General features: G+C 42.0%; 1 protein-coding gene across 2 annotated transcripts in view; it reads right to left on the bottom strand.

The window, feature by feature from the left end:
- Nucleotides 1-256: 256 nt before the first annotated feature.
- The window catches only part of LOC107377226 (receptor tyrosine-protein kinase erbB-4), a 439798-nt gene continuing 419355 nt past the window's right edge, over nucleotides 257-20699 (bottom strand). Inside the window, exons 21-27 of one of the 2 annotated variants that reach the window (XM_054747637.2) lie at nucleotides 14086-14241; nucleotides 9236-9311; nucleotides 9006-9152; nucleotides 6029-6126; nucleotides 5618-5788; nucleotides 1991-2276; nucleotides 257-1316 (exon numbers count right to left, since the gene is read on the bottom strand). In XM_054747637.2, coding sequence (XP_054603612.2) covers nucleotides 484-1316; nucleotides 1991-2276; nucleotides 5618-5788; nucleotides 6029-6126; nucleotides 9006-9152; nucleotides 9236-9311; nucleotides 14086-14241 — 1767 coding nt within the window. In that variant the 3' untranslated portion in view covers nucleotides 257-483. Of the gene's footprint in view, nucleotides 1317-1990; nucleotides 2277-5617; nucleotides 5789-6028; nucleotides 6127-9005; nucleotides 9153-9235; nucleotides 9312-14079; nucleotides 14242-20699 lie in introns of both variants that reach the window. The other variant, XM_054747636.2, reaches the window with a different exon arrangement.

Genomic DNA, 20699 nt, shown 5'->3' on the forward strand with positions numbered 1-20699 from the left:
TGATTATGAGTGGTAAGTGCTCAGTCTTTTCAAGTTGACGTCTACCAGACGTCTGCAAGCTTATTTCAGAAACCTTCAGCAGAATATTGCTCATCCTCAGACTTGTATGCTGAAAACCAAATGGGATAAAAGTAGTAAGATTCTCTCACAAATCTGACACCGAAGTGGCTGGCAGTGAGTTCAAGTCCCCAAACTTGAATCATTCATCTTTGCGAGTCGTGCGCCTGCCTTGGTGAAGCAGGTTCTCCGTGTTCTCAGTGAGCTTCGGGAGAGGTCTCTATCTCTATCTACAGAACAGAAATGGACTGGACTGGATACAGTGAAGGTGTCTGGTTTGGTTCAACCTGTTCACCTCCTTGGGGATGTTGCTACAGCAGATGGCATTTAATCTGGAAAGAACGGAGGGCGGCTCTGATTTCCGCTGACAGTCGAACCAAATGATGTCAGGGTCTCTGGAGGCTAGAAACAGGGTGGCGGGACAATTTAGACCACAGTGTTTCGCTGCCTGTAGGGTGGAGGGGGCAAAACAGTGCCAGACTTGAGAGAAAACTCAGACATGTACTCTGAATTCTCCGCTACCGCTGGCCGTATGTGTCCGTTCTGCTTGTAGAAGAGCTTGGCATTGGTGGAGCCTCCCTGGGCCCCATCAGGAGCCACCTGGAATGAAGATTTAGGTGGCAAGCTGTGCTGCCAATATTCTGGATTGTCAAAGGTTACCTTCAGTTTCTTCCCACCGGATTTTCCTGAAGTATGCCCAACATGTTTCAGCATACTTGCAGGATGTGCTGTGGTGTGGCACTGGTACGCTGGCAGGCTACCGTGCCCAAGGGTCGCAGAAGTGGACAGGGAACCTGACTGGGTCATCTGTGCAGAAGTTCCTGTTTGGCTCAGAGCGACTGAGCCACCACCTGGATTTCCTAGTTGTCCTGGAGATTTGATGGTGCCGTGGCCATGGAGGATATGAGTTGATGGACCGTGAAGGCAGGGTAGCCCAGATGGAGATGGCAGGGTTGAGGACAGGGGGTAGTGGGGCAGACTGGTCTGGATTGTAAGTGGGAGGTGGGAGCCTGAGGCTGAGGCTGAGATGGAGGAAGGAGGCTGAGTGGGTAAGGGCAGACCATTTCTCCTCAGGGCTTCCAGACCCAGATCAGCAGGACTGTGGAAGGTGTTGAGGTAGAGGGGCTCGTTGATATACTCGTCCTCTCCCTTGGGCTGACTGTTGGGCGTGCTATGGTAGCCAGGGTTGTCCAAGGCGTGGATCTCACCATTTTTACATCGAGAAACGAAGGGGTTCTCCTCAACAGGGTTCAGATACTCTGTAGAGCAGATCAAAGAAACGAAGAAGGGGTGGGTAGAAAGGGAAAGTGTTTAGGAGATTGAGGAGACCAAAGGAAGAGAAACCAAGTCAAAGGAATTGAAAAGTGAATAAAGGAAAGAAATCGGTATCTATAAAGAAGATGGTAATGGCAATAACAGTAGCCACTGAGGATCAGATAGGCAACATGCCAGCAGTTCTTTGGCACTAGAAGCTCCATCTGTTTGAGGTCAAAGTGCCAACAAATGACCCCGCTTCACTTGCTTCCAAATGCCATAATAGAGAGGTGTAAAACATATTGATTTTGCCCACTCTTCAGCTCCTTGACATCGCACCAGAATGTGTTTTGCTGCAGGGTTTGTTATATCTGAAGCAGCTCAGGAAAAAAATAATCAAAGACAGTAGAGCAGGAGCAAGGCTGATGGACTGAATTATGATCAAAGGCAAACACAACACGACTCCGTAGTAGTAACTGACATAAACCGCTATCGATGAAAACTCGGCAGGAATAGTAATCAATGGAGTGGAACGAAATAAAGAAAGCAAAAGGAGAGGCAGAGAATACTACAGCAGATGGTATTAACAGGATGAATGAGTAAAGAAGTGCATACATGACGTTTTGTTCCTGCCTGTGTGGATTAGGATTAGGCTTTTCAGGGTGTTTCTTAAGAGTACCTGAAGGGATCTTGTCTTTCATTGCTGTCATGTAGCCATCCTCATCAGTGTCCCCACGAGACGTCCTCTCCCCCAGGAAGATGGTGGGGTCAGCGCTGTAACGCTGGGCCCCGCTGTCATCCCCTCCAGCTTGGCTCTGGGTCTTCTTATGTAGGCTTCCATTGCAGCGCTGCTCCTCCAGGGCTGGAACCTGGCTGCTTGCTGCTTCTTGGTTTGGACCACCTTGGGCACCTGTCAGGGCTCCTTCTGGTGGGTTTGGACCACCGTCTCGATAACCAAACTGATTCTGAGGTAAAAGTAAGTTTGATACAGAAGATGAAGAAATGGTTAAATCACCAAGAACAAATAGACATTCTTTGACCCTGTAGAGTTTCCTGTAGAGTTTCCTTTTTCTAAGGGGTCTACCTCTTCAACAGGATTAGCAGCTAACTAAAAGACATTCTGCTCACTGGTGGAAGATCTAAGTATCACAGACCTAATTCTTCTATTTTTTTCTTATTCCATTTCTTTTTTAACACTATTGCACTTTATTTTTCTTCTTCTACAACAAGCATTTTTGACCCGTTTCAAAGAATTTCCTTGTTTTTTGCTACTACAATTTTTCTTTTGGTACTTCTTTTTCTTCTACTACTTATTTCTTGTTTATTCTGCTTCTTCTACTATTTAGATTTCTTACTCTTGTCTACTGTCTTGTCGACTCTTGTCTTTCTTTTACTGCCCCTTTCACTTTTCGTCTATTACTTATTATTCCTTTGCATCCAACTCCTTCTTATTATTATTTTAAAGAGGGACTGCGCACAATCAAAAAATGTAACTCCACCCCTTGTCAAGATTTGAAAAATGCTATGAGAGTGGGCGTTGCCAGGAGGCATAGAGTGGCATGGCCAAGTGTGGGGAATTTCCATCCTGGAAAGAAGGGGGAGTGGGAGGAGACTGCACCGATGACATGAAATTGTACCAGCCCCGGTCAATCACAAGTTTAAAATGCAGTAGCTGGTGTTCTGCCACAGGGGGCAGCACTAAGGCGTTTTTAGACCTAGATTCTAGATTTAATCAAGTTTACACAAACATGTCAAAAATGCACAGAAACAGAAAGATTGCATATGTAAAGACCCGATTATACAGTTTATCAGCAATAAAATGTTATTTTGGTGTTTAGTTACTCTTTAACTACTTAATTTATTTTCCCCTCTACTTCATTTAAACTTCTGTACATCCCTTCATTTCCTTCTCTTTTCTTCCACGTTCCTTGGCCAGTACGGGTATTATCCCTCCAGCGTGACTTGAGTTGACCCAGAGGCCTCCTGCCCAATACACTTCCTCTGGGAGGTGTCCAGGAGGCGTCCTGACCACCCCAGCTTGTTCCTTTCGACGTGGAGGAGTAACAGCCCTCCTCAGAGTCTCACACAGATTTTTCAGCTCCTCATTTAAACGTACACTGTTAATTATCGCATAAAAGTATAGGGAGCCAAAGTCTCCTCCCTTTCCAGTTGACTCAAGGTTCCCCTGAATAAAAAAAATGAATGGGAGTGAACGGGGATAAAAAAATTATTGGTCTGCTTTGCTCTGATCAAAAAATTACTTATATTGGCTTATAGGCTCACCCTCAACTCTCATTTTTGGTCACGAGCTTTGGGTAGTGACTGAAAGAACGAGATCGCGGATACAAGCGGCTGAAATTAGTTTTCTCTGCAGGGAGTCTGGGCTCTCCCTTAGAGATAGGGTGAGAAGCTCAATCATCCAGGAAAGGTTCGGAGTAGATCTGCTGCTCCTCCACATCGAGAGGAGTCGGTTGAGGTGGCTCAGGCATCTGGTCAGGATGTCTCCTAGACGCCTCCCTGGTGAGGTTTTCCCGGCACGTCCAACAAACAATTCAGTTTTAAACATATAGACTTTTCCAACTATTATTGGATGTAGCATTTCATTTAAAGGGCAAATGAGCCTGATGATATTTTAAAGTTTCTCCATCTGTAATGGAACTTTTTGCTCTTCCTGCTCACTCTCTGTTAAAGTAGAATTCTAATGTAAATGTCTGCTGCTGTAGTCATCAGACTTCAGAGATTGTGAAGAGCAGTCGGACAAAGCAACGATTTCTACACCTGAACTTCAGAATGAGAACAAAAATCCCCAGAAGTAAAAAAAAAAAAAAAAACATGATATGTGAAGCAAAAGGGCTTCTTGTGTTGCTACGTCGGCCTGCCGGAGTCTGATCAACCCAGGCCAGCTATCCTGGACTCTGCCAACTTAACACTGAGCAGCAATTACACGAAGCAGAGCAACATAACACAACAAGAGAGAGAGAGAATGAGATAAATGTCCTGGGGTTAGATCTGTCCACCTACTTCATCGCTATCAGCTTCCTCCTCTAAATTTCTTTCTTCATCTGTGCTTCAAAGCAACTCATTATCTGCTCCTCTTTACTGAGCATGAAGCAAATCAGCACAGATAACTGCATCAAATTGCATCTGCAGTGGCAAAAAAGTAAAGAAATACATCACTTTGGCAAAAGCATCGAGCTGATGAATTTAAAACATTGATTTTTGCCCATTCAGGATGTGTGGCGTTTGACTTCATGGTGGAAACAAGCAATAAAGACCTCAAAGACACTGATTTACTCGGCTTTTAGGGGCATTCTGTGCACTAAAGGATGCTTACAAGTAATGGGAGAATTTATTAGCCATTTAAAAGGCTACTATATCTACTTGTAAGTCGCTTTGGACAAAAGCATCTGCTAAATACATAAACAGAAACATACTATATGTGCAATGCCTTGTTTAATGAATGATGGACATCTTGTGGTCACATTTGGGTACTGCAGTCCATTTTTCCAAACAAAAGGTGACTATCTCACTCCTCTTGTGTGAGTTTCATGGTTGTTGCCAGGTACGGATCAGCACCAGAATATTCTAACAAGTGACAACTCACACACAGTAATTTGATAAGCAGATTAATACATTGTTATATCTGGTGTTAGCACACGTGTGTGTTGTACGCAAGGGTGCACTTACTACACTTATTACGGTAGAATGCCTCCGGCATTAGAGGAAGTGTGGTTGCATTTTCCTTAGGGAGAGGACATTATAGTGTTTCACGCAGATGAAAACTATTTGCCAAAAATGTTAATAATCAAAACCAAAAGCACATACATTGTTAACCAGTTAGTAGTTATGAGACAATGAAAATGTATTTAACTGGATTTCAATTTATATTATTTGCAAATAGAAAAATGGTACTTTCTTGTTTTGCTGACATCAAATAATTTGAATTTCAGCACACCTGTGTTGTGTTTTTACCCATTTCTGCAAGGTCATTTTCTGTTCATTTCTGTTTATGTTTCTTTTTAAACTGGCATGAAAAAGGAACATATGACTGTTTTACATGAAAGTTGAGCTTTAGACAACAAAATCTTTCACTTAGACTTACGGTTTATAAAAACCACCTTATGTTTAAGGATCAGGACTTGCGTAGGTGCAGAATACAGAATGCACTGAAGGGTTGTGAACACATAAACAAGCAAACAAAAAAAAAAACCTTCCCACTCTGTAGTTGGTGCAGATTTTAGCATTTTACGTAATTCCAGGGTGGAGTGCAGCTAAAAAATTTCTCATCTATTAGTGGTGCTCTTACTCTGTTCGAGTCGACTCGAGACCTGTTTGTGCCCGACGAAGGAGGCAGGCTGAAACCCCGTGGCACCAGATACTCGTCAGCATCCATCAGGTCATCAAGGTCCTCCTCATCAAGCAAGCTCTGGAAGAACTTACTGTCGTTTGGGCTGGGGAGCTTCATCCGGTCATCTCCCTGAACCACAAACAGGGTAAACCTTTACTAACTTCTTTGAAGGAACAGTATTCAGCCATGATACACCAAGGATGGTCTCCACTGAGATGGACAAAAAACAACAGAGGGTATCAAGACAGATGCTGTAGTCTAAATTAAGCACACACACAAAAAAAAAGCATCAGATGTTTTGATGCCCTTTTAATTCAAATGGATGCAAAGAAAAGCCTCATTAACGATGGCCCGTTCAAGCAAACACACCTGGATGACCAGAAAACGTTGCGGATCGCGAGCCATCCTGCAGAACTCGGCTGCTAGCTCCTTGAACTTTGGCCGGCTGTCTGCATCAATCATCCAGCCTGGTGAAGGGGAAACAGCAAAAAAAAAAGAAATAAAATAAAAAAATAAGCGTATACGTCTTTACAGCCCGCTGCTTCTGCAGTTCATTACTTTATGATCGTCTGGGATACTGGAAGCATAAAAAACTTCATTTTTCATATTAAGTATAACAAGTATTTTGCAAAGCTGCTTTATAAAAATAGTCACAATACCATGAACACATCTGGGATTTTTGCAAACCTTTTGATCCTTTATAAGTTTAACCTCCATTTACTGGAAGAATGCCGACTGAGCAACAATGACACTTGTTTTAATTAAGTTCTTTACAAACCGAGGGCTAAATGCTCACCTCAAGGGTGTTTTCAAAGTGGATAAAAAAGGGAAATGTGTGTTTTTTTCCCTGAGGGTACAATGGCTGTAAACACAACAAACCCTAGAAGGTAGATTGAAACAGCATGTTGTGTCTGGGCTCAGAATAAACTAACTTAATGGCTGAATGTGGCCTCTACATCTCGATTACTCATCCTGGGTAAAATGTGGGTAATTACAACCTCTAAAGGTGGGTTCTTTTGCTACTTTACACCTAATACAACCACAAAAAAAAAAAATCTAAATATGTTCCCTATTCAGTGAACGCACATGGGGTCTTTTGTAAATTGCCGTGACCGGTTTTGTTTAGTTCATCTAAGCTTGTATTTGCTCAACTCCACTCAGGCACATTAACTAAATCAGGAGCAATTACTCCAGCAATCAAACTCCATTTTATCTTTATCAGGGTGGTGCTGAGGCGGCAGGGAACGCTGTGTGACGCCAAACCGAGTCGCAAACAACTGCTTTCCGTCAATGTGTTAAGCTTCCTCTTAGCTTCTGAATGGGCAGCATGACCCACCAGTTCATTCACCTAAGCAATCAGCCAGTTTCAGGCCATTTTTATATTCAGATATGAACATCGGGCTGGTTGGTTGAAATAGCAGAGGCCCAGCCTTACCAAAACCATGCAGCCACTGGTTTGTTTCTATTTTACTTGTACATTGTTTCGATTCACTTTTTGGTCCGACTCATTGTCGCATGTGCATGTGCACCACATCACCTTTCTCTTCTTTGCACAAGCCAAAGAAAGGCAGACTGGTCTACAGAAAGAAAAATGTTTTATAAATCAACTAAAGAACAAAAAAAAAAAACCTTTAAAGGCACACTTGGCGGTTAGGCTTGCTTTTAGCGCCCCCTAGAGTCCGTTTTAACTCACTGTTGTTAAACCAAAACTGAAACTCTCCTCGCTGTGCGCTCGTTTTTTTAACACCTTAGTCAACTGAAGTGTCTCCTCAGCCTCCATTAATGTCTACAGGAGTGATTCATCACTAAATGAAACAAAATCAGCTGTGTTCACAATCTAAAACATGCAGGGCATGTGCTGGAAGCAGACTGCAGGGCTAGCATGTCAGCTAGCTACTTTACTATTGACTAACAGAGTTCCTGGAACAGGGGTCTTGAAGTTGAGTCTTGTTTGACTCCTGTTATGGTCAAACACTCTTTCTGATTATTTTAGCTTCATCAGATAAATGCTGTCTTTGTCTCTTCTGAGGTTCCTCTATGATAAACACGTTACAATAGATGCTAACCAGGTATAACTTTTTTTACCTGAGATGTGAACATGGATTGCCTCATAGCGTTACTGCTTTATGCTAGATACGTAACTTTGGGGAGCGGTCCGGATACTCTAAAGTTGCAAATGCGATATTCTGGCCAAAGAGTGACATTTCAATAACGCTGTAAAACCAAAATGCATAGCATAAATGGTTTGTTTCACTAGATAGTGCATTCGTACTTTGCACTTTCATATACGTAAGAACAAACATGTCGATGAGCCAAAGAATCCTCAATCACTCTAAAACGATGAATGTTGGAGAAAACTTTTTCCCTTCTTGTTTTTCTCCGCTGGAAGTAGATGAGTTGTAGTTTAATAGGAAGAGTTCATTATTTTAATATTCATCTGCAGAGATGTTATTGAAGCTCCGGGGCTTCGTTTTCAAGGCTGCAACACAAGTAGATTTATAACGAGGAGGCAAAGATCGAACTGTGTTGTCATGAAACTGTGATGAGATGCTGCTTTATGGTCTGGAATATGCAGGCGGAGGATTTTACCCCCCTCCATCACCACTATTCTTTGTTGGTGTCATCGTCCATCTGGTCTACAGCATCGTCGTTCCAATCAACTTTCTCCAAATCTGTCTGCATCTTGCAAAACCCTTCCAAAACCTTCTCTCCACCATTTCTTTCTTTCACCCCATTTCCTGGCTGGACTGGAACCACATCACTTCTGGAAGGGGTCACCAACGGCTCCACCCTCCCATATTTTCAGGAAACAGTCCAGCCGTGTGTGCCAGAACACATACTGAGCCATGCCAGCTATCGCTTTGTTGGCTCAATTCTCTCGCACCAGTTTGGGGAAGGCTCCACTTTGTCAGAACACTTTTATTTCTTGTCTTGAAAATAGACTCCACACAAACTTGACTTTTATGGTTGATCAGATCGGTTGTCCTCTAAGAATGTCGACTTAACGCATGTCAAACTGTGAGCTGGACTTGTTTTGGTACATCATCGTCATCAGCTTTCTGTTACAACAGTTGACTTGCAAAACCTTCAAAGCGGTTCCTACTAGTCGCGACTCCAGCATGTGTAATCCTGATCTCTCCTGCAGTTTTGCATGCATTACTCAAGAAATAATGTTTTAATTAGTGATCTTTAGAGGTTCCGACAGTCGGAGCTGGGGTTTGTACTTCGCTAAGCTCTCCTGCTGCTGACACCAGTTGAATATTAAACAAATATGTGTGAGAGGAGTTTTTACCACCAGCTTTGATCTAATTTATGATAAAAGTTGCAGGAGTTGTTCCTCCCTTACATTTGACCATGACCATGTACACATCAATAGTGCAGATTGGCGGCTGGGGCAGGCGCTCCCCCTTTTCCAGAATGTCTGGGATTTCTCTTGTAGGGATACCATCATACGGTTTTCCACCAAATGTCATCAGTTCCCAGATGGTCACACCTGAGCAAAGAGGGAAAAAGAAAAAGATGGAACCATGGCAGATGAAACAAACACATTTTACATGTAGCACAAAACACACCCACCATAGCTCCAGACGTCACTTTGATGGGTGAACTTCCTGTAGTGAATACATTCCAGAGCCATCCACTTAACGGGCATCTGAAGAGACACGAATACATAAATCTAAAGCATTCATTATGGATTCCAATAGAGTTGCAGAAAACTGATTTAAACTAAGATCAGAGTTTGTTGGTGGTGGAGTTGTAGCTAGAACAAAACATGCATGTTATTGACTACATGACTACATTGTTCATTCCTCAGTTGTAAGGTGCTCTGCCAGTTGGTGGTCAAAGTCAAAGATGGAGTCTTATGTCAAAATGCATCAAAAGGTTATTTTCAATATTCAGTATTCTGACAATAGTTGATGAGCCTCAAAAATGTCTTTACTTGTCTTTTTATTAAATCATATGTTGAATTTTACAGTACAAAGGCCAAATGCACCAAACCTCACCTACACCTCACTTTATCAAATAGAACAGGATTATTCTCAATTTATAATAAGTGGACCTAAAACATAAGGGCTACTTTCATAATTATGTGCAATAATTATATTGACAATCTTAATTTACAATTATTCTCTCGTGCGATATTTTATGTGTGCTACTGCTGCCATTCTCTGTCATTGAGCTGTTGCAATAATGCAAGTTCCCCACTGAGGGACAAATACAGATATTCTTGTTGAAAAGATACCACTTTGAGACGTCTTAGGGCTGGACATATTTTCTTTTTAAGCCTGCATTGGTGCAGGTAGCCTGCTGCGTTGTTGTTCACAAACTCGTTACTGCACTGCACGAAGCACTGGAGGAGTCTGCTAGGGGGTGCAATAGAGTACTCAGACCAGATAGAGAGCTGGGTTTGTGGGTACAACCAAAATCAAACATGGCGTTAACAGAACAGATCAGCAACTGATTATTTTAGAGTTCACGGCAGAAGAAAAGACAGCAGCGGTATCGTAGATAGTATGAAGGACCTCGAAACCAGAAACAGAGGGACCATGGTGAGTGCGTCTTGCTCGTTTTGTCAACGCCACCTACTGGTTAGTCATATACACCAGCGTTTGGCGTCACATTCATTTTGGGTGACATGCACAAATGATGCTTCAAATCAACGCGAGACAGCCATTTTAAACACACATACATGTCGGCCAACTGCAAGTATATTTCCAGAATACAACTAGTGTTTGATGCGAGGGCTCAGAGTATTTACTGGAGATAATTCCAGTACTATAGTATTACTAAAGAATAGAAATGAAAGCTTTCTTGTGAACACTGGCTAAAGTTGAATAGCTGACACAAAGTTAATGCACATATGCCCATTACAAGTTACATTAAAATCCATCTAGTGGTTTGTAAGATATTTTCCCAATCACTGCCTTCCCATGGAGGGCGACAAACACAGATGTATTTTCTGTCATTTCTGTTATTTTATAATTCTTTTAGTTCAAAATTACTCTACAATCCTGATTGACCCAAATTAATCACCAGTAACGAGCCTTGCTGAAGGCAGCAAATGCCATTTGTCTTGAATTATCTAAACAGCCTGTAAGCTTTTGAGGACGCTGGGTGTTAAACTGTGATAACAACTGGTTTCCTGACATTCCTGACAAGGACAAAGACTCACGTATCTTAACTGCACTTTTATCCCAATATTGATGGTGAAAGGAGGTGTTTAGCTGTACACTGAGCAAGGCAATTATGCTCTCTTCTGCATATGACTGCACACGTGCACACACGTGTCGGTTGTCCACGGTAGGGCCCCCCACCCCCACCCCCGGTTAGAGCATGCAAGTCTCTTTGGGGAAATGATCAGGAAGAAAGAAAATATGCTTCAGGTTGGGAATGTGCTACCGCACCTCTACTTCCAACCTTGTTGATTCATCTCCCATGGTGCATCTATTTTTATGAAGTACATTTAGATGTGCTGACAACGGTGCTCATTTATCAAGGCATCAACAAATACCAACATGGAGTCAATCACTCAGATGGCTGCCTCCAACTCGTCCGGGTTATGAAAATGCACCCCTCCCCCCTCACTTTTTTAAAAAAAAATTTTGTTAGCAATAACAGCCCAGACACGAGATGCGGCGGCCACCTCTGGGCCACCAGCTGAATGCATGTGGTGACGAACAAGCCAATTTAATAAAGGGAGTTGATCAGAGCAATTTGCATAGCAAGTCTCGAGCGGGAAGAAGCGTAAGGGGCTTCTGATTAATGGAGTCCCCAAACAAAACAAACTGAGTAGAATTCTGGCCGTGTTGTTTGTTTGGGTGAAGTGCCTCTAATTCGTATCACAGAAACAAAGTTTAGCATTGGAACCTGTTAAATCTGCGGCTCGCTGAGATTGAAAAAATGCATTTCTTTATGTATATACACCCTCACGATGTTGACTACAATGGAAATTGTGTGCTTCATCCATTTAGAAATTTGAGATTATACTAAAGTCTCCTTTGTCCAGCTCTAATGAACACCTACGTGACAGCCTGGTATAACTACTAGCTGTTAGGTGAAATGAAAATCATTTTCCGCTGCATCGCACTTGGATGTCAGCAAAGCTGTTATTTGTGAAGTTATTTGACCGAAAACAAACAGGTGGATCTCGATGATGATTTCGCCGTGTCATTTTAACGTATCACCTTTTAAAATGGGCATCTGCAGAGTTAGATTATCTTACTGCTTCATCATTTTGGTTAGATTTTTGGGTCTGAAAACAGTCCAACAAGTGCTAAATTTTTTTAGCGCAATATAAATGAATAGCGTCAATATTAATTAACAATTGACCATACCACAGATATTTTAGGAGTTTAACATGCAACGACCTGAACGATGAGCCAATTGCTGGTGAAAAGTAAAAAAAAGAGAGCAATAACTGATCGTGAATATTTTCTGTGTTTGTCTGACTGAGCAGACTAGAAACAGATGGAGGGGGCCTTGTGCTTTGTTAAAAATCAATTCCAGGGTGACACTATAGAAGTGCTGCACTAAAAATAAGTCTAAAATAAAGCAAAAATTGGTGAACATGAGTAGATCTGGATTTTCTTTAGAAGCCTTGTAATGAATCTATGAGATTAGTTCATTTAGTTTATACCCAATAATGCGATTATTAAAGTGACAGTGTGTGTTTTTCCTGGCAATAGGGGGCAGTAGATACCTATATAGTTGCAAACAAGTAGTATTTTTGAGTTGGGGTAAGATCTTACCAATGGATGCCCATTAGGGTAAAAAAGCCCTGTGGAGTGCAAACTTTAGCAAAGTAACAAGCACATCAGACTCCCTTTCATCACTGACGACAAGTGAAGAGGTAAATGTGTAAAACAACAAGAATGATGAACGTTTTCTAACCATTTGTTACAAATCAGTAAATCCATTTAATCCTCATGGGCTCCTGTAGAAGGAAACATGGCATCTAATATGGCATCACCCAGAGACTTAGGGTGTTTCTCAATGCCAAGGAACCTTGCCTTGATGTCTTGGCCCTGCCCCGGTTGCCTAGGAGATACGTCATCGGGAGCCGCCAAGACGTGTTCCAATGTTCATGTTCTGCTGAGGCGTGTGTTCTCTGTATGTTAGCCATTCAGCTAGCTGAGCAAGGATACACGGTAGGTGTCTTGTGGCCTAGCCTTGGTCAAAAATTACCCAGAATACACCGCGGTAATTTGAAAAGGACAGCGGATCAGAAGCCGGCATCTACTTAGGGGAAAATTTTCAAGTTTAAAAGTAAGTCAGCTAATTTAAAATGTTTTTTTTTAGATCCAAAGAAGTTATCTATTGTTGGTTGGTTGCTTATTAGTTGCAACTTCGGTGTCTAGTGGGTAGTAACTCACTTATATTTTTAATTTAATAAACACATACATGATTTAAAAAGTAAAAGACTCATTATATATTTATATTGAAACTAATTTGTACAAAATATAACGTTGTCTCCCGTGTCACATGATGTTACGTGACCGCCGTGGAAGCCGCAGTCACGTGATGCAAGTCTGTTCCATTTAACAGTTTTCTTTGACCAAGGAAGGACAGTGTCCTCGTAAACAAGGTGCCTGGCCTTGCAAGACATCGCTTCGCAAGGCCAGGCGCCTTGACATTGACCCGCTCTCATGTACTTTAGACCAGATTTTTATGGTTATGTGTTACAAAGCTGCCAATATTTTTCAACAACTGGGCATCATTTCAATTATTTTCAACAGCATTTTGATGGATGTTTCCAAAAACTAATGGTAGAAACACATTGCCTCTTTAAGGATCAAACAGATGGTTTGATTGATTTTTAAGCCATTCTACTAAAATTCTTTCAACTGCCTACCAAGATAACCCTACTCGTGAAGCAAATCCTTTCCCCGTTTCTAAATTAAAATGTTTGTGTTGATAAATCTGCTAATCACTATTTTTGTGGTAATTTCATAAAACAATGTGAAGCTGTTATCACCAAATAGTTGATTCTGATAGTGGGGGTGGATGTTGTCGGGGCAGGGACGTCACTGAGGCTCACGGAAAACCGTGGAAAGATTTTTAGACATCAAAATCCTTAGAAAAGATTTCCAACTACATTTCTAAGTTAAATACTCAGGAAATGTAAAGACAATTACCATAAATATATTTTATAAAGATATTCTCCTTTAATAAATAGCTTATAATGTTTGTGTGCTCCACCATGCTCTAGACAGGGTCATGAGCATACAACTTTTATCGAATGAGGTCAAGTTGAAAGTTTTGGGAGCCACTGATTTAGGAGAAAGTACTTTAAGAGTTTATCAAACTTTTTTACTGCATAGTCTTCTAGCTGCTATCATGGTGGCATGTGATAAAATGTCCAGGCATTTCTTTTAGGGTGCAAGGGTGTGATTCAAAGATGTGCTCACGCCTCCACTTACACCAACCTTGCCCCCGTCCGCGCTGTACTCCTTCTCGTGGGTGTCCAACAATCGCGCCAATCCAAAGTCTGCGATCTTGATGTGATTGGGAGATTTGACGAGCACATTTCGCGCCGCCAGGTCTCTGTGGACCAACCTCCTGTCCTCCAGGTACATCATCCCCTAAGAAAGAAAGGGAAAAAACATGACTGTAGCCACATATCATTTCCTGTCACAAGACTGAATCCACGTGCCACCACTGATGTGATAAATGTCAACACTAATAAAAGATTTCCAAGCTGTTATTATCATTGCCAACATGCCATTTAGATTTAATATTTCATCACTTTAAAATTCAGATGCAACAGGTCATATGAAATTTTCCAGCCGGTATCCCCAAAACAAAACTCTTAATTGCAGCCATACTTTTTGCAACACGACCTTTCAGTCACTCCTTGCCTCTGTGATGACGAAACACATTAGTTCAGTGGCTTCTCTAACGCTGACAGATGCACTTTCATCAGTTGTTCAGGAGCCAGACAAAGGCACCAGCAGCAAATTGGAGATAAAAAACCAGCTGTGGTTGCAGTCTGAAGTGTGTAACGTCTACATCTTGCAACTCAATGAGACCCTCTCTGAGGGGCCACCTCTGTGGTAATAGGGGTTATTTTCTTGATGGAGTCGATGTCTAACTAATTTGTTAATTGCAAACGCCTGATGAGTAAAGCTTGGATACAAACAACACAAGAAAAGGCAACTTTGGTTGTTGGTATTAATGTAGACATCAGGACTGGGTGGACAGTTTGCATGGTCATACCTTATGTTTGTTTCTGCCCAAACGGTACAGACTCCTCTATTTCACTCAAAGGTGAAGCCAAATAGGAAGACAAGCAAGGCTGAGCCAATTCAGGCCTATTAGACTGGATGTTAAACAAGTGGGTGCCACTTTTGAGGGTGGATCAATGAGAACACCTTGTGAGAAGCGAGGCGGTGATTGCACTCAGCAGACAATGAAAAATTCACGCCTCCGCTCCTTATAGAGAATCATTGCCCATCTCAAACACTTAAGGGTGCAAACACTGTAAACATGTGTTTTGGACGTGTGCACGTATTGAGGAGAGTTGTGTTGAAATGTTCACCGCTGCTGCCTCCCTCCTCTTCCCTTCCTCCATCCCTCCTCCTCCCAGACGAATGTGAAGATAAATCAATAGCGCCGACGTCTGACTCGCCGCTAGCTGAGCCCTCATCCATCATCCTCCGGCCTTGCTGAGACTGACACACACACACACACACACACACTGACACACACACACACTGACACGCACAACTGGGAGGCCACCGATACTGAAAAGCAAGACATTTTTCCCAGCGCATACATGCAATAAATAACTGTCTCTGTGTTTGCATGGTTTTCTCTTTTGTCCACCAGTTTGGAACGCTTCCTGCTTCTTCTTCCCCTCTCTTGGACTGTCCCTAACCCAATATGGGGACACAAAATGCTTTGGCAAGGCTTAAAACACCCACCCTCTTCCCCATTTTGCAGCAAGTGTGTTAAAAATAGATTACTTCGGTGGTGATAGGGCAGGCGATCAATAACAATGCTGATTACAATAAGCCCAAAGACGAGCATGCCGCGCAATATTTATCTCCGATGTTGATGTCGAGAGAAATTAGGAATCAATGGGCCACACAGCCCATTAATACACTTCGACTTAAAGTGAAGGGGCAATGAGGTGAGGCCATTGCACTGACAGCAAGGAATGTACAACAGCTCGAGGAGCCAATTAATTTCCAGCCACCCAGGGAGGTAAACACCAGTGTCCCGGCGGAGGATGTGGGGGCCAGTAGCTGTTTCAGGTTGAGAGGATCCCGCTGATTGGGCTGCTTTAGCGCTGCCCCTGGAGTGTCCCCAGAGTCAAGGGGTCTGTAAAGACTGCGGAGAGATGGGATAATTTGTGATTACATAAAAAGTTACAGAAGAAGTAATTAATAAACATTTCAATTCATGGAAACCCAGTGGCAGAATGCTGATTAAAAACTCCTTCTGCTCAGTTATGCACATCCATGATACCGTTTATTATTCAAACATGTGGGCTAGCTGATGAATTATATATATTTTTTTAGATGAATAAATTGGAAAATAAAGAAAGCTGCATGTTGGAAAATAGCTGTTTGAATTTTTATCAGATTTTTCAACTAGATGAAATAATTTTGTTCTCTGTCTTTGATCACGTTTTGAAAATCAATAATAGATCTTTTCTGAAGGAATTCTATAGGGTACCAAAGCTGCTGCAGCTCATCAATTTTGTAATAAAGTGCTGTGTTTAGATGCATAAAATGCATATGCATTGAAAACAAAGTATGATGATAATCGCCATCTATGGTAACCCTCAGTGGCCCATTAGGTTTACCCTAACTACACACCTGTGTCTCACTACTTGCAGGAAACTTGATCAAAGGACACCTAGATGTTGTGTTTTCTGCAAAACACATCATATAAATTAGCAGCAGAAGAATCTGATGCTCACTCATCTAACATTTGAATGTCTCTTATGTGGGGCTATGACAAATGAAAATATTCTTCGATTCCTTATTTTAAGAGACAAATCATAACTGGATTTTACTGTAGGCTCATTGGGAGTAATGGTGGGAAAATGCTGCACTCTGAAGATTTGAGAGAAAACCCATGGAGACCCAGCTAGAATGGCGGTCGGTCACTATGACAGCTCCAGTAGGCAGCGCCAGTGTACGGGGCGTCTACGTATACGATGTCTGTGGGAGCACCAGCCAAGTGCCGGCTGTCGGCAGGAAAAGGCGTTAAAATAAAACGAAGCCTTCATAACTCCTGGTGACGAAACAGCTTGGTGGAGCTAATCTGTGACATCATATGGTACCAGCTAATGCCATAGGGTACCTCTTAGCCAATAGCGATGGCAGATTTAAATTCAAATGCAGTGCAGAGTTTTTACCTGACGACGGCGCAACACTGACAGTTTTAGGCAGAAAATGTAAATTTTAACCAAGATGCACTGAAGCGCCAAATAAATGACTTAAATATGTCTACAACACGATTAGACACTCATTTGTCTAGTTTATAAGCAAAACTTTTTTTGATTTGGAACCCGGTGGGTTTGGGTGCCTGATCCACCGGGTTTCAGACGTGGTTTCGGCCGAACCAAGTAACCTACCTAGCGGCATAGCTTTCCATTCCACGGTGCCATGACGTCCCTTCTGTGTGCACGCTTTTTATCAGCAAATAAGGACGTGAGCCGCTGTAAAACTAAACAGCAATACGTCTGCCGACAGGTTTAATTTAATTCTGATATCTTAGACCAAATAAGAAGCTTTCAGCTGACCGGCTAGTGTTAGCTTGGCTATGTGCTAAGCTAACATTAGACACGTGTAGATAAGAGCCGCTGAAATCTGCCTTTGTGCTTTCTGTCCGTCAGCCGACGCGGCGACGGACAGAAACTCAACTGAAGTTTCCTTCGCGGTAAAGCTTGGGCAAACCAAACCGCCATGTTTGTGACGCTAACTTTAAAATAGCTCTTCACTCTGGCTATTCCACCATTTTTGACCAAAACGTAACAAAACTTAGAACAACAAGAACGAGGAAGTGGTAATCGTCTCTTCTTCTCTGACCAAATTACATCCGCCCAACAGATACCGCCAGCTACAGGCTTGTTTTAATCCAGCTGATCCATTTAACGTTGTAGAAATGTTTAGTCTAAAGTTTAGTCTAAAAGAGATTATTTAAGAAATAAACAAAAACTTCTGCAGCAAACAGATTTAAGCCGCAAGTCATCTGCCTGTCCACCTATAAATCCACCTAAATGGTTACTGGAAACGTAAGGAACGAGTATTTTAATTACCAAAGCAAAAATGTACTGGAACCTTGTCTGAAAGGTCTCTTAAAGCAGCGTTTCCCTTTCCTCTCCTAGTAAACAGTCTTGTTTGAGAGCCACATGCTGCTCCTCAGCACCAAAGTCAAGGGCCTACCAGCACTGCTGCTCATCCCTGGATTACTCCAGTGTTTTTCCAGCCCTCACAGCTTCAAGTGGTGCTGGTGACCAAAAATATTAGCCCTGTTTGACTCTTAAGGCCACTGCAAAGCTGAGACCTTTGCTAAAGTTAAAGTGTGCTTCAGGACAGGTCGGACCTGTTTGTGCGAGGATTCTACAGCTTTAAATAACGGTATTTGTTGGTCTGAAAAGAAACAAGACAAGCTGTGGAGTTTAACACAAAGCCAGAGAGTAGAGACCGACTGGTCTAAAAGGTTAATTAATTTTGATTTCAATCAAAATGTTTAATCATGTTTCCATGGACTGAATGGCCTTATGGGGGTCATTCAATTATCCCTAGGGGACAACAAAGTCCACCATGTTGTTTTTTATGTTTTCATACAGTAAATGATAGCAAACAGAACAGTATGTAACAGTATCTTTGCTATAGTGGCCATTTTGAATTAGATAGCCATCAATGGCTAATCAGTTGCAGGCTTTCCCAGGGTTTCTTTTACGTACATCACATAGTTGATGGGATCGGACACAAACTCTAACAAGTGAAAACGTTAAAGGTGATGAACACTTGTTTAATCAATACACATGCAGTGGTCTCTAGTAATAATTAATGCCTTGTAAGTCTTACTCTGGGAGAAAAAAATCTCAGATGCACCTGTTTCAGCATGACAGATTCAGCTGAGGAGATTGTAGCTTCACATAGCAGGTTTTGGACACGTATTTCCTGACATTCAAACATCTATCCTCTGATTGGCTAACAGCAACACAACTCTACCACTGACTCTGTTTGCTCTGCAACATTGATGTTTTATCTCCACAAATAACACAAGCCTGGAGTGGTTCTGCCCTGTGGTGGAGTTGCTAATGCTAATGGTCAGTTTCTACTAGTTGAGACATTATCTGCTGTTTCCTTGATGTTAAACCAACAACAGCCTTCCCCGTCGTGAGTAAAAATGGGTGAGTCCATGAATGTTAACCACTGACGACATAAGTCGTCATTTTAAATCCAACCGTTCACTGCCAATCACGACTAAATTTGCCATTTGCATTTTTTTACTGTGTGGGCATCGGAACGAGCACCCGCACCGTGAGAAACAAACATCCCAGCTCTAAAGCCAATCTCCATCCAGGTACCTCACACATCACGTGATCAGGAAGCAGAAAATCCATGTGTTGGGAGATCGTTTTTGGGCCGTTGCTGTAAAAAAAAGTGAGGGGCGAACCGGAAAAGCTTCTGTCGATCACAATTTGACAACGGATTATGAAAGAATGGATAACGCTCGAAACACACGGATTCTTCCTGATGTAAGAAGTGTGTCTCCTCTTTGTTTAGTTAGTGTTGACCTTGACATCATCCTAGAGCGCAACATCCCGTGACTCTTAAAAAAACAACGAAAATGCTGAAAAACACTGGCAGTGAAGGGCTTTCCTGATCAGCAAATAGTTGGCAGTGAATGAGTTAAATGACGTATATCTGTCAAGAATTTCTAATTCTAAGGTTTCACCGTCTATTTTCTACCAGAAGCTAATGCAGGAGATAGGTGTAGGAGACAATTTTATGTTCAGCCTGAACGAAAAACTCAGTGTCTGATTATAATCAGAAATAATCCTTAAATTGTTTTTTTTTTCTCAGTGAACCAAACCTTTAAATAGAAAAGCTCACAAACTGCTATAAGCTGAGAAACTCAGATATTTGCTTAGGGCTCAGAGTAGAGACACTGCTCTTCCAATGTCAACCTGTGAGGGTGGCTCAATACTAATTCCCCTTTTGTGATGTCACAATAAGGGACTATTTCAAACAGCTCACAGAAGCATGGGTAATTCTTATTCACGTTTTTGTTTTAAATAGCCGATACAACAGGTTAAAACAGCCTTCAAACCCAGTGTAGAAGAGAACTGAAGTATAATGGAGGCCAAACAGACATTGAATATAAACTCTCTTCATTGATTAATTTAACAAATGATTGTTGCTGTTTGTTGGTAATGGAAGTGACTAATACAGCAAAATTTAGCTCAACATTTATATAAATGTCCGAATTACAGCCATTTAAATGCTTGAAATGTGTTGGCTGGGGCGGGCATCTTTAAATGGCTTGACTCCAAAAGTTTAGTTTAGTGAATGTGCATCCAGTGTGTGTTTATTTCTGTTAAAAATTTGATCAAAAACCATTCATTGGTTCTTGAGACACATGTAGATAAATGCAAAAACATTACCACCCGCCTTAATGTTTTGGCGGTTCCTTCTTGGTGTTCTCATTTCAAGAAAGTGGTAGATGGTTTAGGTATATTATGTCATTTTGGGTGACATTTCTAAAAGCATATTCAATGGTTGAAAGACATGACAACTGTTTATCTTCAGTGATCTTCTAACTGGTCTTCCAGCCTGTACTGTGAGACCTCTTCAAATGGTCCAGAACGCAGCGGCGCGTCTGGTCTTCAATCAGCCAAAAAGAGCACACGTCACCCCTCTGTTCATTGAGCTCCACTGGCTACCGCTAGCTGCACGCATCAAATTCAAATTGCTAACACTAGCATACAAAGTCCGAGATGGTACAGCTCCCCATCCTCTTGCAAAGGCTTACGTACGTCTCGGCCCGGCCGCTCCGGTCATCACAGGATCGT

This window comes from Nothobranchius furzeri, chromosome 2 (genome assembly GCF_043380555.1).
Source record: "Nothobranchius furzeri strain GRZ-AD chromosome 2, NfurGRZ-RIMD1, whole genome shotgun sequence".
Classification (NCBI taxonomy): Eukaryota; Metazoa; Chordata; class Actinopteri; order Cyprinodontiformes; family Nothobranchiidae; genus Nothobranchius; species Nothobranchius furzeri.